The 24,129-nt window shown below is 39.9% G+C and overlaps 1 protein-coding gene across 1 annotated transcript; it reads left to right on the forward strand.

The window, feature by feature from the left end:
- Positions 1–341: 341 nt before the first annotated feature.
- On the forward strand, positions 342–24,129 carry QTRT2 (queuine tRNA-ribosyltransferase accessory subunit 2). Its single transcript, XM_012463985.2, has 8 exons — positions 342–558; positions 1,327–1,382; positions 3,114–3,190; positions 6,143–6,355; positions 12,433–12,632; positions 16,117–16,268; positions 19,165–19,282; positions 21,984–24,129. Exons 1-8 carry the CDS (start codon positions 359–361, stop codon positions 22,213–22,215), a joined length of 1,248 nt encoding a protein of 415 aa, XP_012319408.2. The 5' UTR covers positions 342–358; the 3' UTR covers positions 22,216–24,129.

Raw genomic sequence — 24,129 nt, forward strand, 5'->3', positions numbered from 1 at the left:
GAGAGCCTTGACTTCATGGCATTCTTTCCATGATTAGTCTTTCTACTTCTGTTCTTTCATTTGTTCAGTTTTCATCAGCTCAGACGAAAAATCTGTGACTAAATTTAAAATTAGTTGATGCCAACATATTGTTCTAGAACCTTAGGGAAGCTGTCTTACTCTCTTTGTGTCTTTTCTCATTCCCCTGTTCCTGATATCTAAGAAAATGTTTAGACTAGAAGCAGTAATAAGCATGCTATCATTCATTTTTCTGAAGTTTTTTTTTTTTTTTTTGCAAAATGCTTGGCCTTTAGATGTTGTAAAGCTCATTTTATACTTAATGCTCTCTTCTTATCAGGACCTAGAAGAATTCCTTAGGATGAAGCTGAGTCTTACCAAGGCAGTTAATGGCTGTCGCCTAGGAAAAATAAAAAACCTGGGCAAAACAAGGGACCACACCATGGACATTCCAGGCTGCCTTCTGTACACCAAGACTGGCTCTGCCCCACACCTCACCCATCACACGCTGCATAATATCCACGGGGTTCCTGCCATGGTTCAGCTTACGCTGTCATCCCTGTAAGTGTTAGAACTGATGATTCAAGTATCATCTCTGGTAGCAGCCTAGTTACCTTAGGTACAAAAAAGAGAAATTTTTTTTGTTTATATATATAATCTGTTGATTTTCATAATGAAATCAGAAGAGAGGTATCATATATTATACATCATCTGGCCCTAAGCTGGAAGCCACAGACCAGACCTGTATATTAGATCGGCTTCAATTTTCCTCCAATCCTACAGTCCCATACTGCCCCATTGCCACTGCTCCCAGGGGTGACAGGGCAGCGAATGCTCTGTGAGAGCTATACTTGGAGTTCAGGGGCTGTCATCATGCACCAGCTTCAAAGTTATTTCTGCCTTTGCACATATACTTGCTAGTACTACTTTATGGAAGCAGAACTAAAGAAGTTAGATCGTTTTGTGTAATATAACTGACTTTTATTCTTAATTGAAAGGCCTACTATATGACCAGTTAACACAATACTCTGTAGAATTGTGTTAATAACAGCAATTTTAAAGGGGCAAGAGAAAGAAGAAAATTCAAGTATTCTGAAGGAGTTGATCTTTACCAGTTTCATGTCTCACAGAACCACTAACAAATTGAAGGCCTTTGTTCTGGCTAATGAACCTAGCCTAGTTAGGTAGAACTCTTGAATAATGGTGTAATTCAAGACAGCATTTACTATGATGTAACTTATTTGGGTGAGGAGAAGAGGGCTTTAGTTGTACAGAGTATTCATACAATGATGCATTATTATGCTATGTATTTTTCTGTTTTGCTTATAGGGCAGAACATCATGAAGTCTTGACAGAATATAAGGAAGGAGTTGGAAAGTTTATAGGTAAAGATTAAGTTATTTATATGTGCCTTGTGATGTGTTAATTTGGAGTTTGGAGGTGCTATTGCCTCTTTGATCTTTCATTCATATATTTATTTATTCATAATTTTAATAAGTATTTTTTGAACATCTAAGAACTAGGCATTGGCAAGTCAAGATTGAATAGGAAACAGTTGCTGCTCTCGTGGAATTCGGAGCCTGCTGGGATAAAGATGGAGAATTCTAGTAAAAATTGTGGTGACTGCTTCACAGGATTAGGGATATGTATGTATATTATGACAGGCCAGGGGGCAGAGCATATAACCTGCTCCGGCGGAGCATATAACCTGCAAGGTGGTCAAAATAAAGAAAGGATTTTTTTTTCTTTAAGCCTCCATAAAAACCCAGAGAAAGCATTCTTGAGAGAGAAGATGAGGGGCATTTTAACTGGGTCAAGGAAGCGTAAAAGTTACCCAGGTTAGGAGTGGGAGCCAAGTGGTAGTAGACAGGTGTAGGGCAGATGCTCCTGAGTATTTGACTCAGCAGTGAGAGCTTGCATGGGGTATGTGTGAGCTCTAAAGTCATCTCATCATGCTTGAACCTCAGACATTCAGGGGAGGATAAAGCATTCATATACGGCTGTATTCTGACATGTTAATATTATCCTTAATTCCAGAAATGGGATTTTATATGCAGATGTACGCATCTATTTATTTATAGGAAAAGCTTAGCAGTGACAGCTAGAACACTGGTTCTTCTGTAGACCACTTTCTCCTGAAGCTTTTTCCGATATCTAGGACTCACTTGAATGAAAATCCTGTTTCCATTGGTTATTGAGTCCTCTGCTTCTGAGAGCAACTGCATGATATCCTCTTGGTTATCACAAGGCCCTGTATTTTAGTAGAGGAATTTATGGAATATCATTCTCCTTGACCTGAGGCCAATTTTAATAACCAGCTTTAAAGTATACAAGCATATAATTAAGTGAAAATAGCTAATGTAAGCTTTCTAGAGATAATTGTAATAACGAAATTATAGAAAATAAAGTGAAAAAAACTATAGAGGTTTTAAACTTGCTTTGGTTATTTGTTTTTGTCTTTTTCAGTGGAATCCTGTTTTTTTTTCTTAGCGAAAATGTGCCATAGCATATGATATTTAAGCACACATGGTTTACTAAACATTTTTTTGCATTTTTTAAAAAAATGACTGTCTTTTTGACTGAAGAACCTAAGAAACTGTCATCATGAATCAATGAAACTTATTAAGAATGAGATCCATTTGCAGTATCCTATAGCTTCTCTAAAATTCTGCCCCTACAAACCCATGATATTCTTGAGATTTATTATTAGTGAGATCACCTTGTAGCCATATCATTTTATCTTTCCCATATCTAGTTCCCCTTCAATGGTACCTGGAATGAGCACATTTGATATTAAATTCTTTAAATAAAATCAAATGAGATCAACGTGTCACTAAATACTTTCATTATATATTGTGCTTTAAGATATATCTTTCCTTTGTAACAACTCAGTACATATTAGACATGAACCATTGTATTTAATTCTTTCTTTAGATTAGTAATCTTTTTATGCATATTGATAGGCCTCCTATAATTCCAAGGTCCAGTACCACCTATTGACCGTGTTTAGAGTTGCTTTATTCAGCAGTACACATTGTGAAGCTGTTCCCTGCTGTAATACAGCGTCATTGTTGATGTAAGCACTTTCAAGGGTTCTTTTTTTTTCGTTTGTACAGGCATGCCAGAATCACTCTTGTACTGCTCCCTGCACGATCCAGTCAGTCCCTGCCCGGCTGGTTATGTAACAAACAAGGTGTGTTTTCAGAAGGGTCTCCAAGGCTACAGTTTTGTCCCAGGAAGTCAGCCTATGGTGTATCCATCGGATGCCCAGATCCCACTGCCTGGGATGATCACTTACACCTTTTCCTTATTTCGATAATTACAGTGGGATGGGATGGTTTATAAGAGTTAGAATAGGGCTGTCTAAGGATGAGGTTAAGATGAGGAAAACCATACCCTCAGCGTTTTCATTGTTGCAAAAAAATTTGAGGGTAGAGGAGGGTCAAATACGTGCCAAAAAAAGAAATTGCTATGATAGCGGAAAACAATAGTCTTTTGCTGCTGTGCATTGTTTGAGTTTTAACAACTTCAGGAAGAGTGGGGGAAGTTGCTGATGAGTATTATCACATGTATAACTATATATAGTAGAACCTCAATATAATACTCTCTGCTGGGTCTACAGCCAGAGATTTTTGTCTAGTGAAGAACAATATCAAAAGCACCTCATTAAAAGTGTTCACTTGAGAGGTGGCCCCATTGGCATTACCCCTTAGGACAGCGTTCTGGCAAGGCTTCAGCGTGTACTGCTGCTTTACAAATGCAATTACTTTTCCTGCACTCACTTTATTAATGTCAGCGATATTTATTAATTGTGTCCCTAAGAACACTATTTTTACTCATTCTCCTGTTTTAGGCTTCTATTTATTTTGTAGTTTGAATTCTGGAGAAAATACTTGGACTGAGTGTGGTGACTCACGCCTGTAATCCTAGCACTTTGGTAGGCCAAGGTGGGTGGATGGCTTGAGCTTAGGAGTTTGAGACCAATCTGTCCAACATGGCAAAACCCCATCTACACTAATACAAAAATTAGCCGGATGTGGTGGCACGGTCCTGTAATCCCAGCTACTTGGGAGGCTGAGGCAAGAGAATCACTTGAACCTGGGAGGCAGAGGTGGCAATGAGTCAAGATCGCACCACTGCACTGCATTCCAGCCTGGGTAACAGAGCAAGACTCTGTCTTAAAAAAAAGAAAAAAAAAACGAAAAATAAAATACTTTGACTTCCATTATCTACCCAAATTATAAGGGAGAGAAGAATCATTTAAGCAGTAATTCTGATGCCTTAGTACAAAATAAAAAGACTATGTTGGCTCTCCATCTATGTCCTTGTTGATCTTGTCTAAGAAAAGGGATGCTGTAGGGTAACCAAAGATAGAATTTTTTTCCTTTTTTTTTTTTGACTTTTATTTTTGGTTCAGGGTAATGTAAACATTTGTTACATAGGTAAATTTTTGTCATGGGGATTTGTTGTACTGATTATTTCATCACTGAGGGATTAAGCCTAATATCCAATAGTTTTCTTTTCTCCTTCTCTCCTTCCTCCCACCCTCCACCCCCAAGTAGACCCCAGTGTCTGTTGTTCCCTTCTTTGTGTCCGTGTGTTCTCATCATTAGCTCCCACTTATAAGTGAAAACATGTATGGTATTTGATTTTTTTGTTCCTGCATTAGTTTGCTGAGGACAATGGCCTCCAGTTCCATCTATGTTCCTGCAAAAGACATGACCTCAATATATATACATATATATATATATATATTTTTTTTTTTTTGAGACAGCCTCACTCTGTTGCCAGTCTAGAGTGCAGTGGCGCGATCTTGGCTCACTGCAACCTCTGACTCCCTGGTTCAAGCGATTCTCCTGCCTCAGCCTCCCGAGTAGCCGGAACGACAGGCATGTGCTACCACGCCTGGCTAATTTTTGTATTTTTAGTAGAGATGGGGTTTCACCATGGTGGTCTCGATCTCCTGATGTCATGATCCACCTGCCGTGGCCTCCCAAAGTGCTGGGATTACAATGAGACCCAGTGACCTCATTCTTTTTTATGGCTGCATAGTATGCAGTGGTATATGTACCACATTTTCTTTATCCAATCTATCATCGATGGACATTTAGGTTGATTTCATGTTTTGCTATTGTCAATAGTGCTGCAGTGAACAATTGTGTGCATGTATCTTTGTGGTGGAATTATTTATATTGCTCTGGGTATATTCCCAGTAATGGGATTGCTGGGTCAAAGGGTAGTTTTTTTGTTTGTTTGTTTGTTTTTTTGCAGCAACAGTTACCTGGAATGTCTTAATAGGTAGTTTTGTTTTTAGCTCAAAGATAGAGTGTTACTAATATCTATATTCTTGTGAACTAGGAGATTTAAGTCTTTAATTCTGTATCTAATTCAGTCTAGTAAACACTAGATATTAAAGGTGTATAGGGCCCTAGGCTGTGCTTTTAGGATACAAGCATGAATTGGGATACTGTAGTCAGATAAATATAGAATGGTGCAATAAATGCTATCATTTCTATAAAAGAAATAAGTACAAATTACTGCAAGAACATAGAGGAGTGATTGATTTGGAAGTTTGGAGATCAGATTAAATATGTGAACTCAGTGTCTCAATGGACACCTAGTATTTTGCCAGGCAAAGAAGTAGACGTTCCAACATCTAGAAATAATAAATACCTGAGGTGATGGATACTCAAATACCCTGACATGATTATTACATGCGCTATATATGTAAGAAGTCTCACCTGTGCCCCATAAAAGTGTACAAATATGTATCAATAAAAAAAGTTTTTAAAAAAAGAAGAAATACGGGTTTGTTGGTCAAAAGGAATAGTATGGTCAAGAGCAGAGATTCAACGTCTGTGGTGTATTCAGGAACAGCAAGGGTTGGGTAGGGGTGGGGCAGGTGGGATGGGGAGAACGGAAGATGGCTAGAAAAGAGAACAAAGAATTATTGGGGGCTACCTCAAAAGTTATCTTATATGACCACTGAGGGATTCTCCGTAAGCTGTAAGATCCTATTACCCACCATGTCTGGATATTGAATTGTCACCATCTCTGCAGTTGTAAAGAATTATTGCTTTATAATTTTAATTATTTTATTTTTATTTGCATTTCATTCCTGCCTCATTATTTTGCTCCATGGCAGTCTGCATCTGTGTGGGGTGTTTCAGGACGAGTGGAAATGACTGTTTCCAAGTTCATGGCAATTCAGCAGGCCCTTCAGCCAGACTGGTTCCAATGCCTCTCCGATGGAGAAGTATCTTGTAAGGAAGCAACTTCCATAAAAAGGGCCAGAAAGTCTGTTGACCGATCACTTCTCTTCTTGGATAACTGTCTGCGGCTGCAGGAGGAGTCAGAGGTAAGGCTGTACCACTAACCACTCCTTTCTCTTGACACTCTTGCCTCCCTTACATTCTGTGACACCACCTTTTCTGTTCCTCCTCCTGCTGATGTGCTCCTCACTTCTTTGTCTACTTTTACTCTCTCCTTTTATTTTCTTTCTGAACCCTAAGTATTATTGTTTCCTGGGATTCTATCTTGGGTTTCCCTTTTCATTCCATTCTATATGTTGTCCCTGGGCAGCTTTCCCTTAGTTTTAGTTGCTGAATAATTCTAAAATTGTATATACTATCAAGATCATTCTTCTTAGCTTTAGAACTATGGGCTATAGGTAGGTTATGTCACTAGACTATCTCTCCACCTCAAAAGTGAATGGACTCATCATCTTACCTCCACAAGCCTGTTGTTCCGTTTTTTCTTCCTCAATACTTTATCTCCATTTATGGCATTCACCAAGTTACTCACCCAAAAATTTGAGCTTTTCTTTTTCTTTATTGAGTCTCACTCTGTTGCCCAGGCTGGAGTGCAGTGGTGCAATCTTGGCTCACTGCAACCTCTGCCTCCCATATTCAAGGGATTCTCTGGCTTCAGCCTCCTGTATAGCTGGGTGTTTTTAGCTGGGGGTTTCACCATGTTGGCCAAGCTGGTCTTGGAACTCTGACCTCAGGTGATCCACCTGCCTCAGCCTCCCAAAGTGCTGGGATTATAGGTGTGAGCCACTGCATTCAGCCAAGAAATTTGAGCTTTTCAAGACTCCTTTTCTTCGCTCATATTTAATACCCAACTGTTCACTCTTTCTTAATCCCATTTGCCTAAATATGTCTAGAATCTCCCCCTCCTTATGACCACCTTAAGCCATAACTGCATCATCTCTTATGTACATAATTACCTTTGAATTCTTCTCTCCGCCTCCATTCTCATTTTAAAAACACAAATGTGAGCTCCTTGCCCACTTCCCTAAAAGAATTTAATGACCCTCCACTTCAACACTTACGTGGCATGGACAACCTGCTATGATGTGACCTCTGCCTGCTCCTCCAGCTCACTGTGGGCTACTTTCTCCTGTGACTTGCACTCTGGCCTTTCTGAGTTGCTTGGAATTCCTTGAGGCATTAGCCTGTTTGATTCTGTACACAGATTTCCTTCTGGACTGTTTCTGCTTTTCTTATCTCTAGCCATATTCCCTCTTTTGCTTCCACATCAGGCTCATTTCATTCCATGTATCACTCTTTTTTTTTTCTTTGAGACAGAGTCTCACTCCATTGCTCAGGCTGGAGTGCAGTGGGGCAATCTTGGCTTACTGCAACCTCTGCCTCCTGGGTTCAAGTGATTCTCCTGCCTTAGCCTCTCAGGTAGCTGGGATTACAGGCATGCATCACCATGCCCTGCTAATTTTTGTATTTTTAGTTGAGACGGGGTTTCACCATGTTGGTCAGGTTGGTCTTTAACTCCCAACCTCAGGTGATCCACCCACCTTGGTCTCCCAAAGTGCCATATATCATTCAATACAACTGGTTCCTGATACTTCCAGGGAATTCAATTCATTCTTTGCTGCCCCTTTAATTAGTATGTAGCTATATTTTAGCCCCAATCATATTGTATTGCAATGATTTCTTTATGTGTTTGTCTTTATTAAACTGTGGCCTCTTTAAGCTCAATTTCTGTGTATAATTTGTGTATCTTCATCATGCAGCAGGGTGCCTGACGCAGAGTAAGCCCTCAGTAAATGTTTGCTGATGGTGAATAGTTATGATGGGGTGAGGAAGATGAAGCTGTAGTGGTAAATCAGGAATACTGACATCAGAGTTAATTAAGTTGAAAAGGAATTTAGAGAATAGCAGAGATGAGGGAACAGAAGATAGTGATCAGAGGGGAGAATTTTAATATCTGAGATTGTTTATGTAGAGTAATCCCCAACGATGATCACATCCCACTGTGGCAAAGCACATTGAGTTTGAGGAACATCATTATATGAGTTTAGCAATAAACATATAATTTGGCTAATAGCATTAATATAAGTGAAATAATTAGAGGAAACATGGTTATTCTGATTAGAATGTACAGTATCTGTAACAGGAGTTTGGTGTGGGGACATTGCTGTGGGTCTGGGCAGTTAGTGTTGGTGGCTTGCTAATAATTGTTTTGAGCCAGTCATTATCCTTGTAGGACTAGTAATGTTTGGGTAGGCAGACAGCAGGACAGGGAGTGTGACAAAGATGATTACTAGAAAGGCCAGATGAGCCTCAAGTTCCTCATCTATGTTGTTGCAATCAGCCTCATTATTTCATATTACTTCTGCATATTTGTGTGTGTGTGTGTGTGTGTGTGTGTGTGTGTGTTTGAGATGGAGTTTTGCTCTTCTTGCCCAAGCTGAAGTGCAGTGTGCAATCTCGGCTCATTGCAACCTCTGCCTCCTGGGTTCAGGGATTCTCTTGCCTCGACTTCCCCAGTAACTAGGAATACAGACACGTGCCACCACCGTTGGCTAATTTTTGTATTTTTAGTAGAATTGGGGTTTCACTTTGTTGGCCAGGCTGATCTCAAACTCCTGACCTCGTGATTCGCCCGCCTCACCCTCCCAAAGTGCTGGGAGTACAGGCCTGAGCCACTGCACTTGGCCTTACTTCTGCATATTTATTGGTCAAATGCTGCAGTCTGTCTCCATATCCCTTATTATTATCTTGATATGGTTATTAATACTGCCCCCCCTTATCTCAAGTGTTCCATTTTAGATAATAAATTGTATCCTCGTGCTTCTTACACTCATGAAAGGGAGTTTCCCAAGTAATCATGCTAGTCATGTTAAGCAGGCAGGCCTATGTAACTGTTTGCTTTGTATATCTGCATACCTCTTTTTCCTTTTCCCGTGATTCCTTGCTTGTCTTATTCACTGGCTCCTCTTATTCTGAATGCCCTTCAGTATTGAAGCTCTCCAAGATTCTGTTTTTGGCTTTCTTTTCTTCTCCATATATTACCTGGGTTAGGGATGGCGAACGGGTTTCCTCCGAGGTGGTTGGGTCCAGCAGGAAGAAAGTCATGTCTACTGTGGAATCAGGAGTGGAGAGTGGTATCTACTGTGGAATCAGGAGTGGAGAGTGAATCATGCCAAGTGTCTGCCATTCTAGCATGGGCAGTCTTGTTTGCATCACACATAGCCATACCTTTAGGTTCATTTAGGTTCAGTGATTAAGACTGCCATTTGTACATCCTGCTGATTCCTCAAACTCAGAACACACAAAACAGAGTAATCATCTTGCCTCATCCACTGTTTTTCTAGGAGTCCTTGTCTTTTGCTCTTATCACCATCTCCCTGGACTTGCAAAACAGGAGCCAGGAGTCATTTGAGACTTTGTCTTTATCTTCTCCTTGGACAACTAGTCCAGGTTATGTTGATCCTACTTCCTGATGAGGTTTCAAGTTTTATCTTTCCTCTTCATCCACATTGCCACTGCATCATTAGCCCAGGTCGTCTCATCTTTCACCTAGATTATTAAAGTTGTCCGCTATTCCATTCTTTAATCATACTCACCCTTAATTTATTTTTCACACGATAGCCAAAGTGTTCTTTCTAGAGAAATAGTCTGATTATGTCCCTTCTGCTTAAACTGAAGAGTGAAATTCCCTTTTCACAGTGTTCCAGGCCTTCTCTCCATCCCTTTCTTCTACTGGAGAGCCATTGTTGATTTGTATATTTTCTTGCAAAACTTATTTTTTGCAATTACATACACATAATTAATACATAGATATACATAGCTGTATTGCATGAGTATGATCATATATTCAGCAATTTGCTTGTTTTTCATTTAACAATATCCTGAAACTTTCTCTGTCAATGCATATATTGCTGTATCTACTGCATTCTTTTTAAACAGCTGCATAGGGAGCCATACTGTGTGTATATCATGATTTATATAAGCCTTTAGTCTATGGATCACTATTTAGGTGTTTTTTTTTTTTCAGTTTTTCATTATTCTGAGCATCTTTGTAAATAAACCTTGGTGCATGTGAATGAATATATTTATAGGAGAGATTGTTAGAAGTGGAATTTTAGGATCCATAGATAAAAGCATGGACATTTCGATAAGTGCTGTCCACTTTCCTTTCTAAGAAGCTGAACTGATTTTTAATCTGTGTTTATCAGGGTATATAAGTACTATTTCCCTTACAGTTTGACCTCCTCTATGTTGTTATCTGTGTATTAACCTTTTCGTTATTATATGGGCAAAAATGGTATCTCGTTGTTTCCAATTTTGCATTACCTTACTAGTGAGGTTTAGTAGTTCTTATGTGTATAGGGCAGTCACATTTATTTTTCTGAATTTCATATTTATGTATTGTACTTAGATTTCTATGAGGTTGTCATTCATTTCTTTAGAGGATTTGTTGGAGCCCATTTTATGCTGTAGATATTTAACTATTCGTCCAAAGAGTAAGTTCTCCTTTGTTTTTGTTGATGGTACATTTTACTAGAGAAGTTTTACTGTTTTTTGGGGGGGGGGAGGGTGGTTGTTTCTTTGTTTGTTTGTTTGTTTTTGAGACAGAACCTTGCCCTGTCGTCCAGGCTGGAGTGCAGTGGCGCAATCTCAGCTCAGTGCAACCTTCTCCTCCTGGGTTCCTGTGTTCCTGGGCTCAAGCGATTCTCCTCCCTCAGCCTCCCGAGTAGCTGGGACTACAGGCACATGCCACCATACCCAGCTAATTTTCGTATTTTTAGTAGAGATGGGGTTTCGCCATATTGGCCAAGCTCGTCTTGAACTCCTGACTACAAGTCATCCACCCGCCTCAGCCTCCCAAAGTGCTAGGATTACAGACGTGAGCCAGCATGCCTGGCAAGTTTTTGTACTCAAACTTGTCAACCTTTTTCTGTAAGCTTTAGCTTGTTTAGGAAGGCCTTTCTTATTCCAAGATTGTAAAAATATTCAATAAATTCTTCTAAAACTCGTATATTTTTTATGTTTAGATATTAGGTCCATTGAATTTGTTTTTGAGGATGGTATGTGGTTGTGGTCTTTATTTTATTGGTTTGTGAGTAGACAGTTGTCTCAACAGTTTCTATGTTCCTAAAGTTATCTCTAGCTAAGAGACTTGGAGGTAGGCTAAAGCAGGCCTGGGTAGTCACTACACAATTTAAAACTCTTCCTTTGTCCTTTTCCTTTTGTACCTGCTTAGCATACATGTTATTTATTTATTTAATTTTTTTTCTTGAAACAGGGTCTCTGTTAACCCAGATGGAGTGCAGTGGCAGTTTAAGCTTACTGCAACCTTCGCCTCCCAGGCTTAAGCTCCCTCCCACCTCAGCCTCCCAAATAGCTGGGACTATAGGCACAAGCCACCATGTCCAGCTAATTTTGTTTTTTTTTAATTTTAATTTAATTTAATTTTATTTTTTTAAGACAGATTTTTACTCATTGCCTAGGCTGGAGTGCAATGGTGTGATCTCGGCTCACTGGAACCTCTGCCTCCTGGGTTCAAGTGATTCTCTTGCCTCAGCCTCCTGAGTAGCTGGGATTACAGGCATACTCTACCACACTTGGCTAATTTTGTATTTTTAGTAGAGATGGGGTTTCTTCATGTTGGTCAGGCTGGTCTTGAACCCCCTACCTCAAGTGATCCACCCGCCTCAGCCTCCCAAAGTACTGGGATTACAGGCATGAGCCACTGTGCCTGGCCGGTTTTTTTTTTTATTTGTTTGTTTGTTTGTTTTTGTAGAGACAAGATTTCACTATGTTGCCCAGGCTGGTCTTGAAATTCTGGGCTCAAGCGATCCTCCTGCCTTGGCCTCCCAGAGTGCTGGGATTACAGGCCTGAGCCACTGCACCTGATTTAATTTAATCTAAACCAGAACAAGACTACATGTTAAATGCCTCTTCTTCCTCAGTCTTTTCTTACTTGATTGGTAAAGTATGTTTTTCAAAGTATGTTCCTTGGAGCCCTAAAGGTTCTTGGGGAAGAGGGAGCACCATCCCCCTTAATGCTTCAGCTGCAGCAGCTTCACTGAGGCTTCTTCTCTATATTGGACTTCCATGAAAAGTTCATTTAAACAGAGGTCTCTGTTACTGAAAATGGTTAAAAGCATGCCATCCTTTCTTATCTCAGGTCCTTCAGAAGAGTGTGATCATTGGCGTGATTGAAGGTGGAGATGTGATGGAAGAGAGGCTGAGGTCAGCACGAGAGACAGCCAAGCGGCCCGTAGGTGGCTTCCTTCTGGATGGTTTTCAAGGAAATCCAACAACCCTGGAGACTAGACTACGCTTGCTGTCATCAGTCACTGCGGAGCTGCCGGAGGACAAACCAAGGCTAGTGTTCAGTTAGGACACAGGCCGGCCTCATGGGATGCAGGGCAGGAGTGCTGGCGTATTGTATATTACATAGTGTCTGTGCGTGCCTTTGATGTTTTGATTATGTCCTTTCTGGGCTGAGTCTGTCGAGGCACCAAGGCTCGGGAGTTTCCATCAAGGCTGTCCTGGCCTTGATTTCAGAACGTAGAGTAGAGCATAATTGCCATGTGAATTATGTTATTTGATCCTCATAAGTGAGAGCAAGTATTATACTGTTTCCCCTCATTCTTGTGGCAATCACAAATATTGTTGTCTCTTCATTATAACGTGGTACCTGGAGACCAAGTATAAAGTCATATGGAACTCTGGTTTAAATTGAGGAAAGTTGAGGACGGATCAGGGATGACTAGTGGGATGAAGATGAGCTTCACCAACAAGAATTTAAGAAGCTCTTAGATTTGAGGCCGGTAGTGAGTGGTGTCAGCTTTTGAAATTGAGAGGACTGACAACAGTAGTAGGATTGTTTCTTAGATTTCCATAAACTGCAGGATTCACCTTGTGCTGGTAAGAAAAGACGATCTGCAAGATTCAACGCTACAAATTCTGAGTTTCTGAATGCAGTTGATGTTGTATTAGGCTACCTACATTTTTTGATGGCTTTTTTTTTTCTGAGATGGAGTCTCCCTCTATTGTCCAGGCTGGAGTACAGTGGCGTAATCTCAGCTCACTGCAATCTTTGCCTCCTGGGTTCAAGTGATTCTCCTGCCTCAGCCTCCCTAGTAGCTGGGACTACACGTCCGGCTTGTTTTTTTGTATTTTTAGTAGAGACAGGGTTTCACCATATTGGCCAGGCTGGTCTCGAACTCCCAACCTCATGATCCACCCACCTCGGCCTCCTGAAGTGCTGGGATTACAGGCATGAGCCACCATGCCCAGCCATTTTTTAATGTTTTTTTAATCTTACTTAACGTGAATATTCATTCCTTTTTCCTGCATGTATATTAAGAAGTTTGGTTGTGGGTGCTGCTTTACACTCCTCTAGAGCTGTCGGATAGTATATAATATACGTAATTTTACTACTTTTATAAAGATCCAGGTACAACTTAGAGGAAAGCATATGAATCTTACATACAGCTCAATTAATTTTCACTTGTCTACACTTGTGTAAACACCACCCAGAACAAGGTATTTTCATCACCCCAGCCAGCCTTTGCCTCCCAATTTTAACCTAGTTCTTTTGTGTTCATTGCTCGCTTTCCTATACTTGTTTCACTCTGGTGCACAGAACATGTCAGCACTAGTATTTCTAGTCATTTTCTGGACATATGCATGTTAAGTGCTCACAGATGTCTGTTACTGAATTTGAAAGCTGGGATAGTTTTTCTTTCTATAAGTGTGTAGAAATGCCAGCTTCAGTTGGATAGGAGTTCTAAAACATTACTTTACTTGAAAGAAACTGTAGTCAGGAAAACCAGCATATAGTTAAGAGTTCTGCTTATTTAATATTACATGAGCCTTTTTTTTTGCTTTTCTGTGCCAGTTCATAGCAAGGGGCTATAGGTAGAAAAACAAACATAAAAAAGAGCAGCAGCCAGCCAGCCCTGATCTAGTGCATCTGCACATGTTTTCATGGAGTGGCAAAACCTGGCTGAGTGCCATTAATGTTCTCAGAATGTCTTACCTATTGCGGGTTGAGTATTCTTTACCCAAAATACTAAAGACCAGAAGTCCTTGAGATTTTGGATTTTTTCGGATCTTGGAATATTTGCAGGGTACATACTGGTTGGGCATCCCTAATTTGAAAGTCCAAAATCCAAAATCCTCCAGTGAGCATTTCCTTTCAGTGTCATGTTGGTGCTCAAAAGTTTCAGATTTTGGAGCATTTTGGATTTCAGATTTTCAGATTAAGGATGCTCAACATGTACCTTGGAAAACACCATCTCATTCCAAGTGCAGACATTTTATTAATGGAGAAAATATAAAAAAAGCCAACAAGATTCTTAGATCCTATGGCAAGAGGGGAAATCCTGACAGCAAGAGTTGCTTTGTAAATTAACTTATAAAGGATATAGTAGATTAAAATGTCTTTATTGCACCAATTATGAAAAGTTATTATAGGCAAAATACAATTAAAACAAGCAAAATATTTCAGCAAGAAATAAAGCACACAGCTTTGCACTCCTAAAAAATCTGTATAGTGTATAGAAGATATACTATAAAGTTTAGTTTATGACCAGGGAGGTTGTTCAGAAAGGACAAGAGTTGAAAGGAAACTAACCTTTATCGAGCTTCTCTCTGGGATCAGAAACTATACTATGGGCTGGGCATGGTGGCTCTCGCCCATAATCCCGGCACTTTGGGAGGCCAAGGCAGGCAGATCACCTGAGGTCAGGAGTTCAAGACCAGCCTGGCCAATATGGTGAAACCCTGTCTTTACTAAAAATACAAAAATTAGCTGGTCTTGGTGGCAGGTGCCTGTAATCCCAGCTACTAGGGAGGCTGAGGCAGGAGAATTACTTAATTGCTTGAGCCCAGGAGGTGAAGGTTGCAGTGGGCCTAAATTGCATCATTACACTCCAGCCTGGACAACAAGAGTGAGACTCCCTCTCAAAAAAAAAAAAAAAAAAAAAAGAAAGAAATATACTGTGTGCTTTTTCAAATAAATATCTCATTAATCCTTGCAATAATTCTGTGGGGGTATATATTATTCCTCTTGTTTTTAAAATAGAAAACTAAAACTCAGAGAAGTTAAGTAATCTTTCTGAAGTGACAAAGCTAGGGTTCAGGCCCCAGTCTCTCTGACTCCAAAGCCCTGTGATCTTTTTACTACACCTTGCTGTCCACTGCCTGACACTCTAACCATGAGTGGTGTTTTTCTTACTTTTTTTTAAGTGCCTTGTTCATTAAAAGGACTTTCAATTATAAAGACACATGCACACGTATGTTTATTGCGGCACTGTTTACAATAGCAAAGACTTGGAACCAACCCAAATGCCCATCAATGATAGACTAGATAAAGAAAATGCAGCACATATATACCATGAAATACTCTGTAGCCATAAAAGAGGATGAGTTTATGTCCTTTGCAAGGACATGGATGAAGCTGGAAACCATCATTCTCAGCAAATTGACACAAGAACAGAAAATCAAACACCTCATGTTCTCACTCATAAGTGGGTGTTGAACAATGAGAACACATGGACACAGGGAGGGGAACATCACACACTGGGGCCTGTCAGGGAGTGGGGGATTAGGGAAGGGGTAGCAGGGGGTGGGGGGATTGGGGAGGGCTAACATTAGGATAAATACCTAATGTAGATGACAGAGGGATGTATGCAGCAAACCACTATGGCACATCTATACCTATGTAACAAACCTGCACATTCTGCACATGGACCCCAGAACTTACAGTATAATTAAAAAAAAAAAAAAAAAAAAAGGACTTTCTGATTTCCTTCCTTGCATTATCCTCATATCACTCTTCTTATTGTTACTCTTACAGGCTTATATCTGGTATTAGTCGACCAGATGAGGTGCTCGAGTGTATTGAAAGAGGAGTGGACTTATTTGAGAGTTTTTTCCCTTATCAAGTAACAGAGCGGGGATGTGCCCTAACTTTCAACTTTGATTACCAGCCGAATCCTGAAGAGACACGTAAGTCTTTTGAAGTTAATTTCTTATCCTTAAGTTTCTTCCATTTCCTATTAATTTTTGGCTTGAGTCACAAGACAGAAATATGTATATATAAAGCCAGTCTTTTACAAAACTTCACCTTCGTTTCTTATCTGTGCGCTCTGGCATGTTGGCACACAAAGCCGGGTACTTAATACTATACATGTAGCTCATCAATATTAGGACGTGATTTTATAATGAACAGAACCAAGAAAAACAAAACCTCTTCTGTTAACAGCCTGAAAAAAGAACATTCAGAGTGAATTGTGATGAAAATCGTAAGAAAACCTTTGAACTGCTTGGTAAAAGTTAATTTGTTTTCTCATGAAAGAGTTTTTGTCTTTTCTTTGCAAACCCTATGCTATTAAAATACAGAGAGACTCATGATCCTCTGATCCTAGTGTTACTTCTTGCATTTTGGTTTTTTGTTTGTTTGTTTTCTTAACACACCCAGCTTTGACAGCTGTTTTCCTCTGCTAATGTTGCTTTGAAGGACTGCCATTTTATTTTATTGTTTAGTTATTTAGAAGTCAAGAAAGTCAGTTTCAGATTCTAACACTTAACTGGTGGTAGAAAAGGAGCTGGGATACAGACTTTGGGCTGGAGTTGCTTGAAGTAGGTTTTCAGGAGAGTGTCACCTGCCCACTCTTCCCTCTGCCCTTCAGAAATGGCCTTTCCTTTTCCTTTTTTTTTTGAGACGGAGTTTCGCTCTTGTTACCCAGGCTGGAGTGCAATGGCACGATCTCGGCTCACCGCAACCTCCGCCTCCTGGGTTCAGGCAATTCTCCTGCCTCAGCCTCCGGAGTAGCTGGGATTACAGGCACACGCCACCATGCCTGGCTAATTTTTTGTATTTTTAGTAGAGATGGGGTTTCACCATGTTGACCAGGATGGTCTCCTTTTCCTTTTACTGCTGTCCTTGGAATTCTTCCTTAACCACATCAACCTTAAATTTGAATAGGACCAGAAACTTCTTAAGGGTTCATTTTATTCCTCACAGGTAACTAAAATTTTATTCAGATTGTTGTACTTTTAGAAAGCAACTTAACCATTACTCTAAATGGAATTACTCCTGGAAACAAAAATAAATAAAGTTGATCAAATTCTTAAATATATAGGGGGTCGATTTTACTGTCCTTTTAGACAGACCAAAGCATAATATATACGGATAGGTATACCATTAACACTATAAATTTTCATGTCTTCATATACAAACTGAGTTATTTCCACCAGAACAAAGGTAACTGTTAGTCATTCAGTACCAGGAATACGCAAAGCTCTAAAAAGAACCTGATTTGAGTTCTCTGTAATGAACAAGGTCATTTTTGGCCAGAGAAAGCCAAATTTCTTCATGATTAGGAAAAAGGAAATAGTGTAAACATTTAAACAAAGTATTATTGTGTGTGTGTGTGTGTGTGTGTGTGTGTGTGTGTGTGTGTAGTAAATTAAAGTCCTTTGCCAGTTATGTAGTGAGAATTCCAGAGAAATTATTTGGCAGCGATTCTTGCAAATGACAAGAGTTTTCCAAAATGTCAGGGCTTAAAAAAATTTTTTTTTCAGAAATAGGGTCTCACTCTGTTGCCCAGGCTGGAGTGCAGTGGTGTGATCATGGCCCACTGCAGCCTTGAACTCCTGATAAAAGAACATTCAGAGTGAAATGTGATGAAAATTATAAGAAAACCTTTGAACTCCTTGGTAAAAGTTAATTTGTTTAGCTTTAATGGACACAAGCAATCCTTCTACCTTAGCCTCCTGAGTAGCTGAGACTACAGGTGCATGCCACCATGCGGCTAATTTTTAAATTTTTTGTAGAGATGGGATCTTGCTGTGTTGTTCAGGCTGGTCTTGTACTCCTGACCTCAGGTGCTCCTTCTGCCTTAACCTCCCAAAGTGCTGGGATTACAGGAATGAGCCACTGCAGCCAGCTGAGGGCTTTATTTTGGTTTCCCACATCAGCATGCAAATGTATGGGAACAAAATTATAACAGCGCTGTGCCCTGTGCTCAGGTCGCTTCCCTTATTCCTTTGACCTTGATAAAATTACTCTCCTGAGACCACCTGTCCTTCTAGGACCAACACTGAGATTTGTTATCATTTGTTCCCAAAATACCCCTTAACTACTTATCCCTATTCCAAGCAGTTGCCTTTTTTTTAGAGTAGCTGGTGTTTCTTTTGCAGTGCAAGGAATGTTTCTTCTTAAAGCAGAGAGTTGAAGGGAATAATTCAGATTGCCATTTAATTCTGGATAATCTGGGTTCCGCAGAGGGCCAGAGGCTCCATATAGAATATATACATTAAAACTGTGTTCTGCTTCAATCTATTTGGAATATAGGTAGTTCAAAGCCCAGTTTCTTTGCATGTACATTGTAATAAGGGATAGTGATAACCACCATACACACACACACCCACTCACACACAAACAACAGTTAACTTTTGTTGGTTTATTTATTTGTTTATTATTAAATAGAGATGGGGTCTTGCTATGTTGCCCAGGCTGGTCTTGAACTTCTGGCCTCAAATGATCCTCCCACCTCGGCCTCCCAAAGTGTTGAGATTACAGGCATGAGCCACCATGCCTGACCACCAACTGTTTTTTAAATCATTTCTTGATGGTAAGATTGCATGTTATGTACTTGTAACCATAATTTGCTTAGATATTATTGAATCTCTAAATTGTTTTGGTGTTGTAGTTAAGAGGTCAGTGACCATCTTGGAGCATATTGCTGTTTTCCTTTTCTTGTGTGATTTCCTTAGGATAAATTCTCAGAAGCAAAATTACAGAGTCAAAGATCATAAAATAATAACAAAAGTAAAATGTTCCCAATGGCCACTTCTTATCTGATCATCATTCAAGGCTTTTTATTGGTTTGTCCTTCAGTATTACAACAAAATGGAACACAAGAAGAAATAAAATGTGTGGATCACATAAAGAAAATTGAAACAACAGGTTGCAACCAAGAAATAACATCATTTGAAATTAATCTGAAGGAAAAAAAGTAAGAAATTTTTAAAAGTTTGGATTTTACTTTCTGACTTCTGAATTTTAGTCTGCTTTAAAAGTTTATGGGACTATTCTCAGTTTATGACTTCATAAAATATTAATAGTTGGGTATTGTTTAGGCCTTCTCAAATTCAGTTTCAAAAAAACTTTTTTTTTTCCTGCAGTTGAATCTGTATACTTTGTCTCATCAGAAAACTAGAGCCAGGTAATAATTGCCTTAGAAAAGCTGACAGAAAGATTAGACCAAATCCATTGTTTGGTATCTTTCATTCCTTTAGAGCATAATAAGGATTTCAAGATAAAACACAACAAAGTTTTAAATTGTAGCATGCTTAAGTCATCTTTGTTAGATACAGGTTATAAATCTTAAATAAAATACTTATCTCTACAAAGAACAAATTAAGATACAGATTGAATTGAATATCCTTTCTTCAAGATGCTTGGAACCAGAAGTGTTTCAGATTTCTTTTCTTTTTTGTTGTTGTATTTTAGAACATTTACATTGTACTTAACCTGGCTGAGCATCCCTCATTTGAAATCTGCAATGCTCCGATGAGCAGTTCCTTTGAGCATCATGTTAGTGCTCAAAAAGTTCTGAATTTGGGAGCATTTCACATTTTAGATTTTCAGATTAGGCATACTGAACCTATATATTGCAATTTTTGTATTTGGCCAAAAGTGATAATCATCAGTGAACCAGTGAGTGATTTTCCTTTGAGCCTATGCACTCACTTTAGTGCTGGGGTGGGTTTTTTTGTTTTATGTAAAGGGAAATCCTATGGCTTGTGACTTATTTATGTCTATCTACTGATAGTACAGGCTTGAGAGTTTATGAAAGAATGTGAAAATCCTAGTTCTTACCTATGTTCTGTTGGGACTCCTTTAATTGTAGATCAGAAATGGTGATGTCTACCATATTTGACTTCTTCAAAAATAGCCACAGAGATAGATTTGTTTTGTTTTTCTTTTCTTTTATCCTTTTTTTTCTGTTATCCACTGACTCTCAAATGATTTATGTTTTTTAAATGTTAGATTACTATAAATAGTTACTACTAAAATTCCATTTGTGTTATAGATTTAGTTGGAAATTTTACTATTATTATGAGTACCAGACTTTAAGCTTTTGAGGTTTGTAGACACATTCTAGCTCTGCTCTTGACTGGGTGACTTTGGTCTGGTCAATTTACTATTTATTTATTTATTTATTTTTGAGACAGAGTCTCGCTCTGTTTCCCAGGCCAGAGTGCAATGGCATGATTTCAGCTCACTGCAGCCTCCACTTCCTGGGTTTAAGCGATTCTCCTGCCTCAGCCTCCCAAGTAGCTGGGATTACAGGCACATACCACCATGCCTGGCTTATTTTTCTATTTCTAGTAGAGACCAGGTTTCACCATATTGGTCAGGCTGGTTTTGAACTCCTGACCTCAATTCACTTATTTTTAATAGTTGTTTAAGGTAACACCTGGCCAGGCATGGTAGCTCACATCTGTAATCCCAGCACTTTGGGAGGCTAAAGATGGAGGATCACTTGAACCCAGGAGTTCAAGACCAACCTGAACAACATAGCAAGACCCTGTCTCTAATACAGAAAATTATTTGGGCATGGTGGGAGGCGGAGGTGGGAGGTTGCAAGTGAACACCTATGCAGTGCTTAGTATGTGCCCAGCAGTGTTCAAGCCCTTTTACTATACTAATTCATTTAATCTTTGTAACAGCTGTTGGAGATAGGCACTATTATTACCTTTGGTTCATGGATGAGAAACAAGTCAGAGAATCATTAAGTGACTTGCCCAAGTGAGTTGTGAAGCCAGGAATCAAATTCATTCAGGGTAGCTCCAGGGCCGTCCCTGTCAACCCCCACAGTAATCTTCATTGGCAGAATGTGAGTAAAAATGGTTATCTCCAAGAATGAATGTGAAGGTTAAATGAGACAGTGTATGTGAAAGTGTTTGGTAGACTGCAAAAAGCTGCGTAAGTAGACGGTCTCCCATGTCTTTTGATAATAATTCTGGTGGTAATTGGGAAAGAAGTGTCACTCACTTCTCTCCTAAATGTCAGACTTTAAGAAGTGTTTCCTAAACATGTGCCTTTACAATGTGATTAGTAATACTCAAAATGAGTGAGTGACCACATGAATTTCTTCTGATGCTCCTTTGTAACCTCAAACTTGGAGTTTGCATCAGTCAGAGAAAAACTCCAGGGTCTCCCTGACTCATTGTGTTCTTGGTTAACTTTTTTTTTTTTTTTTTTTGAGACAGAGTCTCACTCTGTTGCCCAGGCTAGAATGTAGTGGCATGATCTCGGCTCACCACAACTTCCACCTCCCCAGTTCAAATGATTCTCCCACCTCAGCCTCCCAAGTAGCTGGGACTACAGGTGTGCACCACCATGCCTGACTAGTTTTTGTTTTTTTAGTAGAGACAGGGTTTCACTATGTTGGCCAGGCCTGTCTTGAACTCCTGACCTCGTGATCTCCTCGCTTCAGCCTCCCAAAGTGCTGGTATTACAGGCGTGAGCCACCACGCCTGGCTCTTTGTTAACTTTTAACCATATTGCCATTTTAATCAAGTGCACAGCACTGAACATGTGCCAGTGATGTTATTAACCACTGGTAACCACCAGTAGAATGGATGGCTGAGGTTGTGGATTTCATGTATTCCATATTTTCTGGAATGTCACTGTGACTTCTTTCTTAGGTACCAGGAGGACTTTAACCCGCTGGTGAGAGGATGCTCCTGTTACTGCTGTAAGAATCACACTCGGGCATACATCCACCATCTGCTGGTAACCAATGAGCTGCTGGCCGGAGTCCTGCTTATGATGCACAACTTTGAACACTACTTTGGATTTTTCCATTCCATCCGGGAAGCACTAAAAAGCGACAAACTGGCACAGCTGAAAGAGCTCATCCACAGGCAAGCATCTTGAGATCTTGCAAATACGAGTCTCACTCTTCACACTGAGCCTGTACCACTGTTGTAACATGGGAAGACATGAAGAAGAAATAATCTGAACTTTATATTCAGACATAGGGTCTGCCAAAATAAAGAATATTTGTACCAAACTGCCCACATAAGGGTGAAGAGATTTCTTCTAAAGACTTAAATGAAGACCAGATGCGGTGGCTCACGCCTGCAATCCCAGCACTTTGGGAGGCCAAGGCGGGTGGATCACCTGCAATCAGGAGTTCGAAACCAGCCTGGGCAACATGGAGAAACCCTCTCTCTACTAAAAATACAAAATTAGCCGGGCATGGTGGTACATGCCTGTAATCCCAGCTACTTGGGAGACTGAGGCAGGAGAATCACTTGAACCCAGGAGGCGGCGGTGCAGTGAGTGGAAATCGTGCCATTGCACTCCAGCCTGGATGACAAGATCAAAACTCCATCTCAAAAAACAAAACAAAAAAAAACCAAAGACTTAAATGACCTGGATTGATCAGAGAGAATTGAAACGTGACCTTTAAAACTGCTAGACTAATTCTTTTAGTTGATAGAGATTCATTTAGTCAAAGACAAAAGCTTTAGCTGTGAGGACACAACCTTGAAGTGGGAATGATGAGATTCTGAGGGACTGATGAATTGGATTGAGGCTTAAGGGGAAAGGACTGTGAGATGCATGACCTCTGGACATACACCTGTTGATTTGAGAAGAAATCTGGCTGGTTTGAGGGTTTCCTTTAGTTCATCCTCATACTCTAAGGAGACTCTTTTGGATACTCTCGTCTTCCACCCTGCCCTGGCAGTGCAGCCAATCAGAAATGGCTCTTGTGACTTAACTGGCTCAGATATCCAGGGAATGTGGGGCTTGAACATTGCTCCTGTGATCATCTGTCCCAGGTCACACTCCTTCATTTGACCACTTGGCCTATTTGCAACTTCTTTTTAGAGCCAGTACAATTGCCTATTAGCCAAAAGTTTGCCCAGCTGCTTTCATCTGGTTGTACACTTCCATTGTGGTCTACCTTCCAGGCTCATTGATAGTCTAACCACGTAGTAACTGAAGCCCCATCTCTTGTGAAGATTCATTCTCAATGTGTTCACTTGGACAGAGCCCTGCCTGGCCTAACGATTAGAGGATTAGTTTCCATCCTGCTCAAATCTGACTCTTGGGCAATTCACTTAACTTCTGTATGCCTGTTTCCTGCTGAATAAATAGGGACAGGCATAATAGATTGGAATGAATGAACTTTTAAGATACTGTCTAGCTCTAAAATTTGAAGAACAAAATGTTTTAGATTAGAGTCATAGCCTTAATAGCCATAGTTGTCATCCTGGGAGACAGGCAACAGTACAGATGTTTGAGAGCCTAAAGACAGGTTTTGCCTGTGGGTTTTATAATGGTTGTTGAATTGGTATCAGGAGATCCTGAGGCCGGTAGGGGAAGGTGATTCTTTCTAAGTTATCTCTACATTTTTCAAGTTTTCTATAAGGAATACACATATACCCACATGCACACACCATAGTTTTTAGACAAACAGCAATAACAAAACCAAAAAGATGCCCCTTTTTTTGTAGGGGTAAGAAATGTGCACTTGTTTTATATTCCTATGCTATGTTTTGATCTTTGTTCAAAATTTAGTGGGCGTTGCTTAATAGTGTTTCTAATTATTTTGTGGCTGCTGTATGCTTTATGTGTTGGGAGCCCGTTATATTAGCAATCCTTGCATTGCTATAAAGAAACACCTGAGACTGGGTAATTTGTAAAGAAAAGAGGTTTAATTGGCTCACGGCTCTGCAGGCTTTACAGGAAGCCTGGTACTGGCATCTGCTTGGTTTCTGGGGAGCCCTCAGGAAGCTTAACAATCATGGCAGAAGGTGAAGAGGGAGCAGGCACATCACA

This window comes from Aotus nancymaae, unplaced genomic scaffold (genome assembly GCF_030222135.1).
Source record: "Aotus nancymaae isolate 86718 unplaced genomic scaffold, 86718_ANA_hifiasm-v0.15.2.pri h1tg000011l, whole genome shotgun sequence".
Classification (NCBI taxonomy): Eukaryota; Metazoa; Chordata; class Mammalia; order Primates; family Aotidae; genus Aotus; species Aotus nancymaae.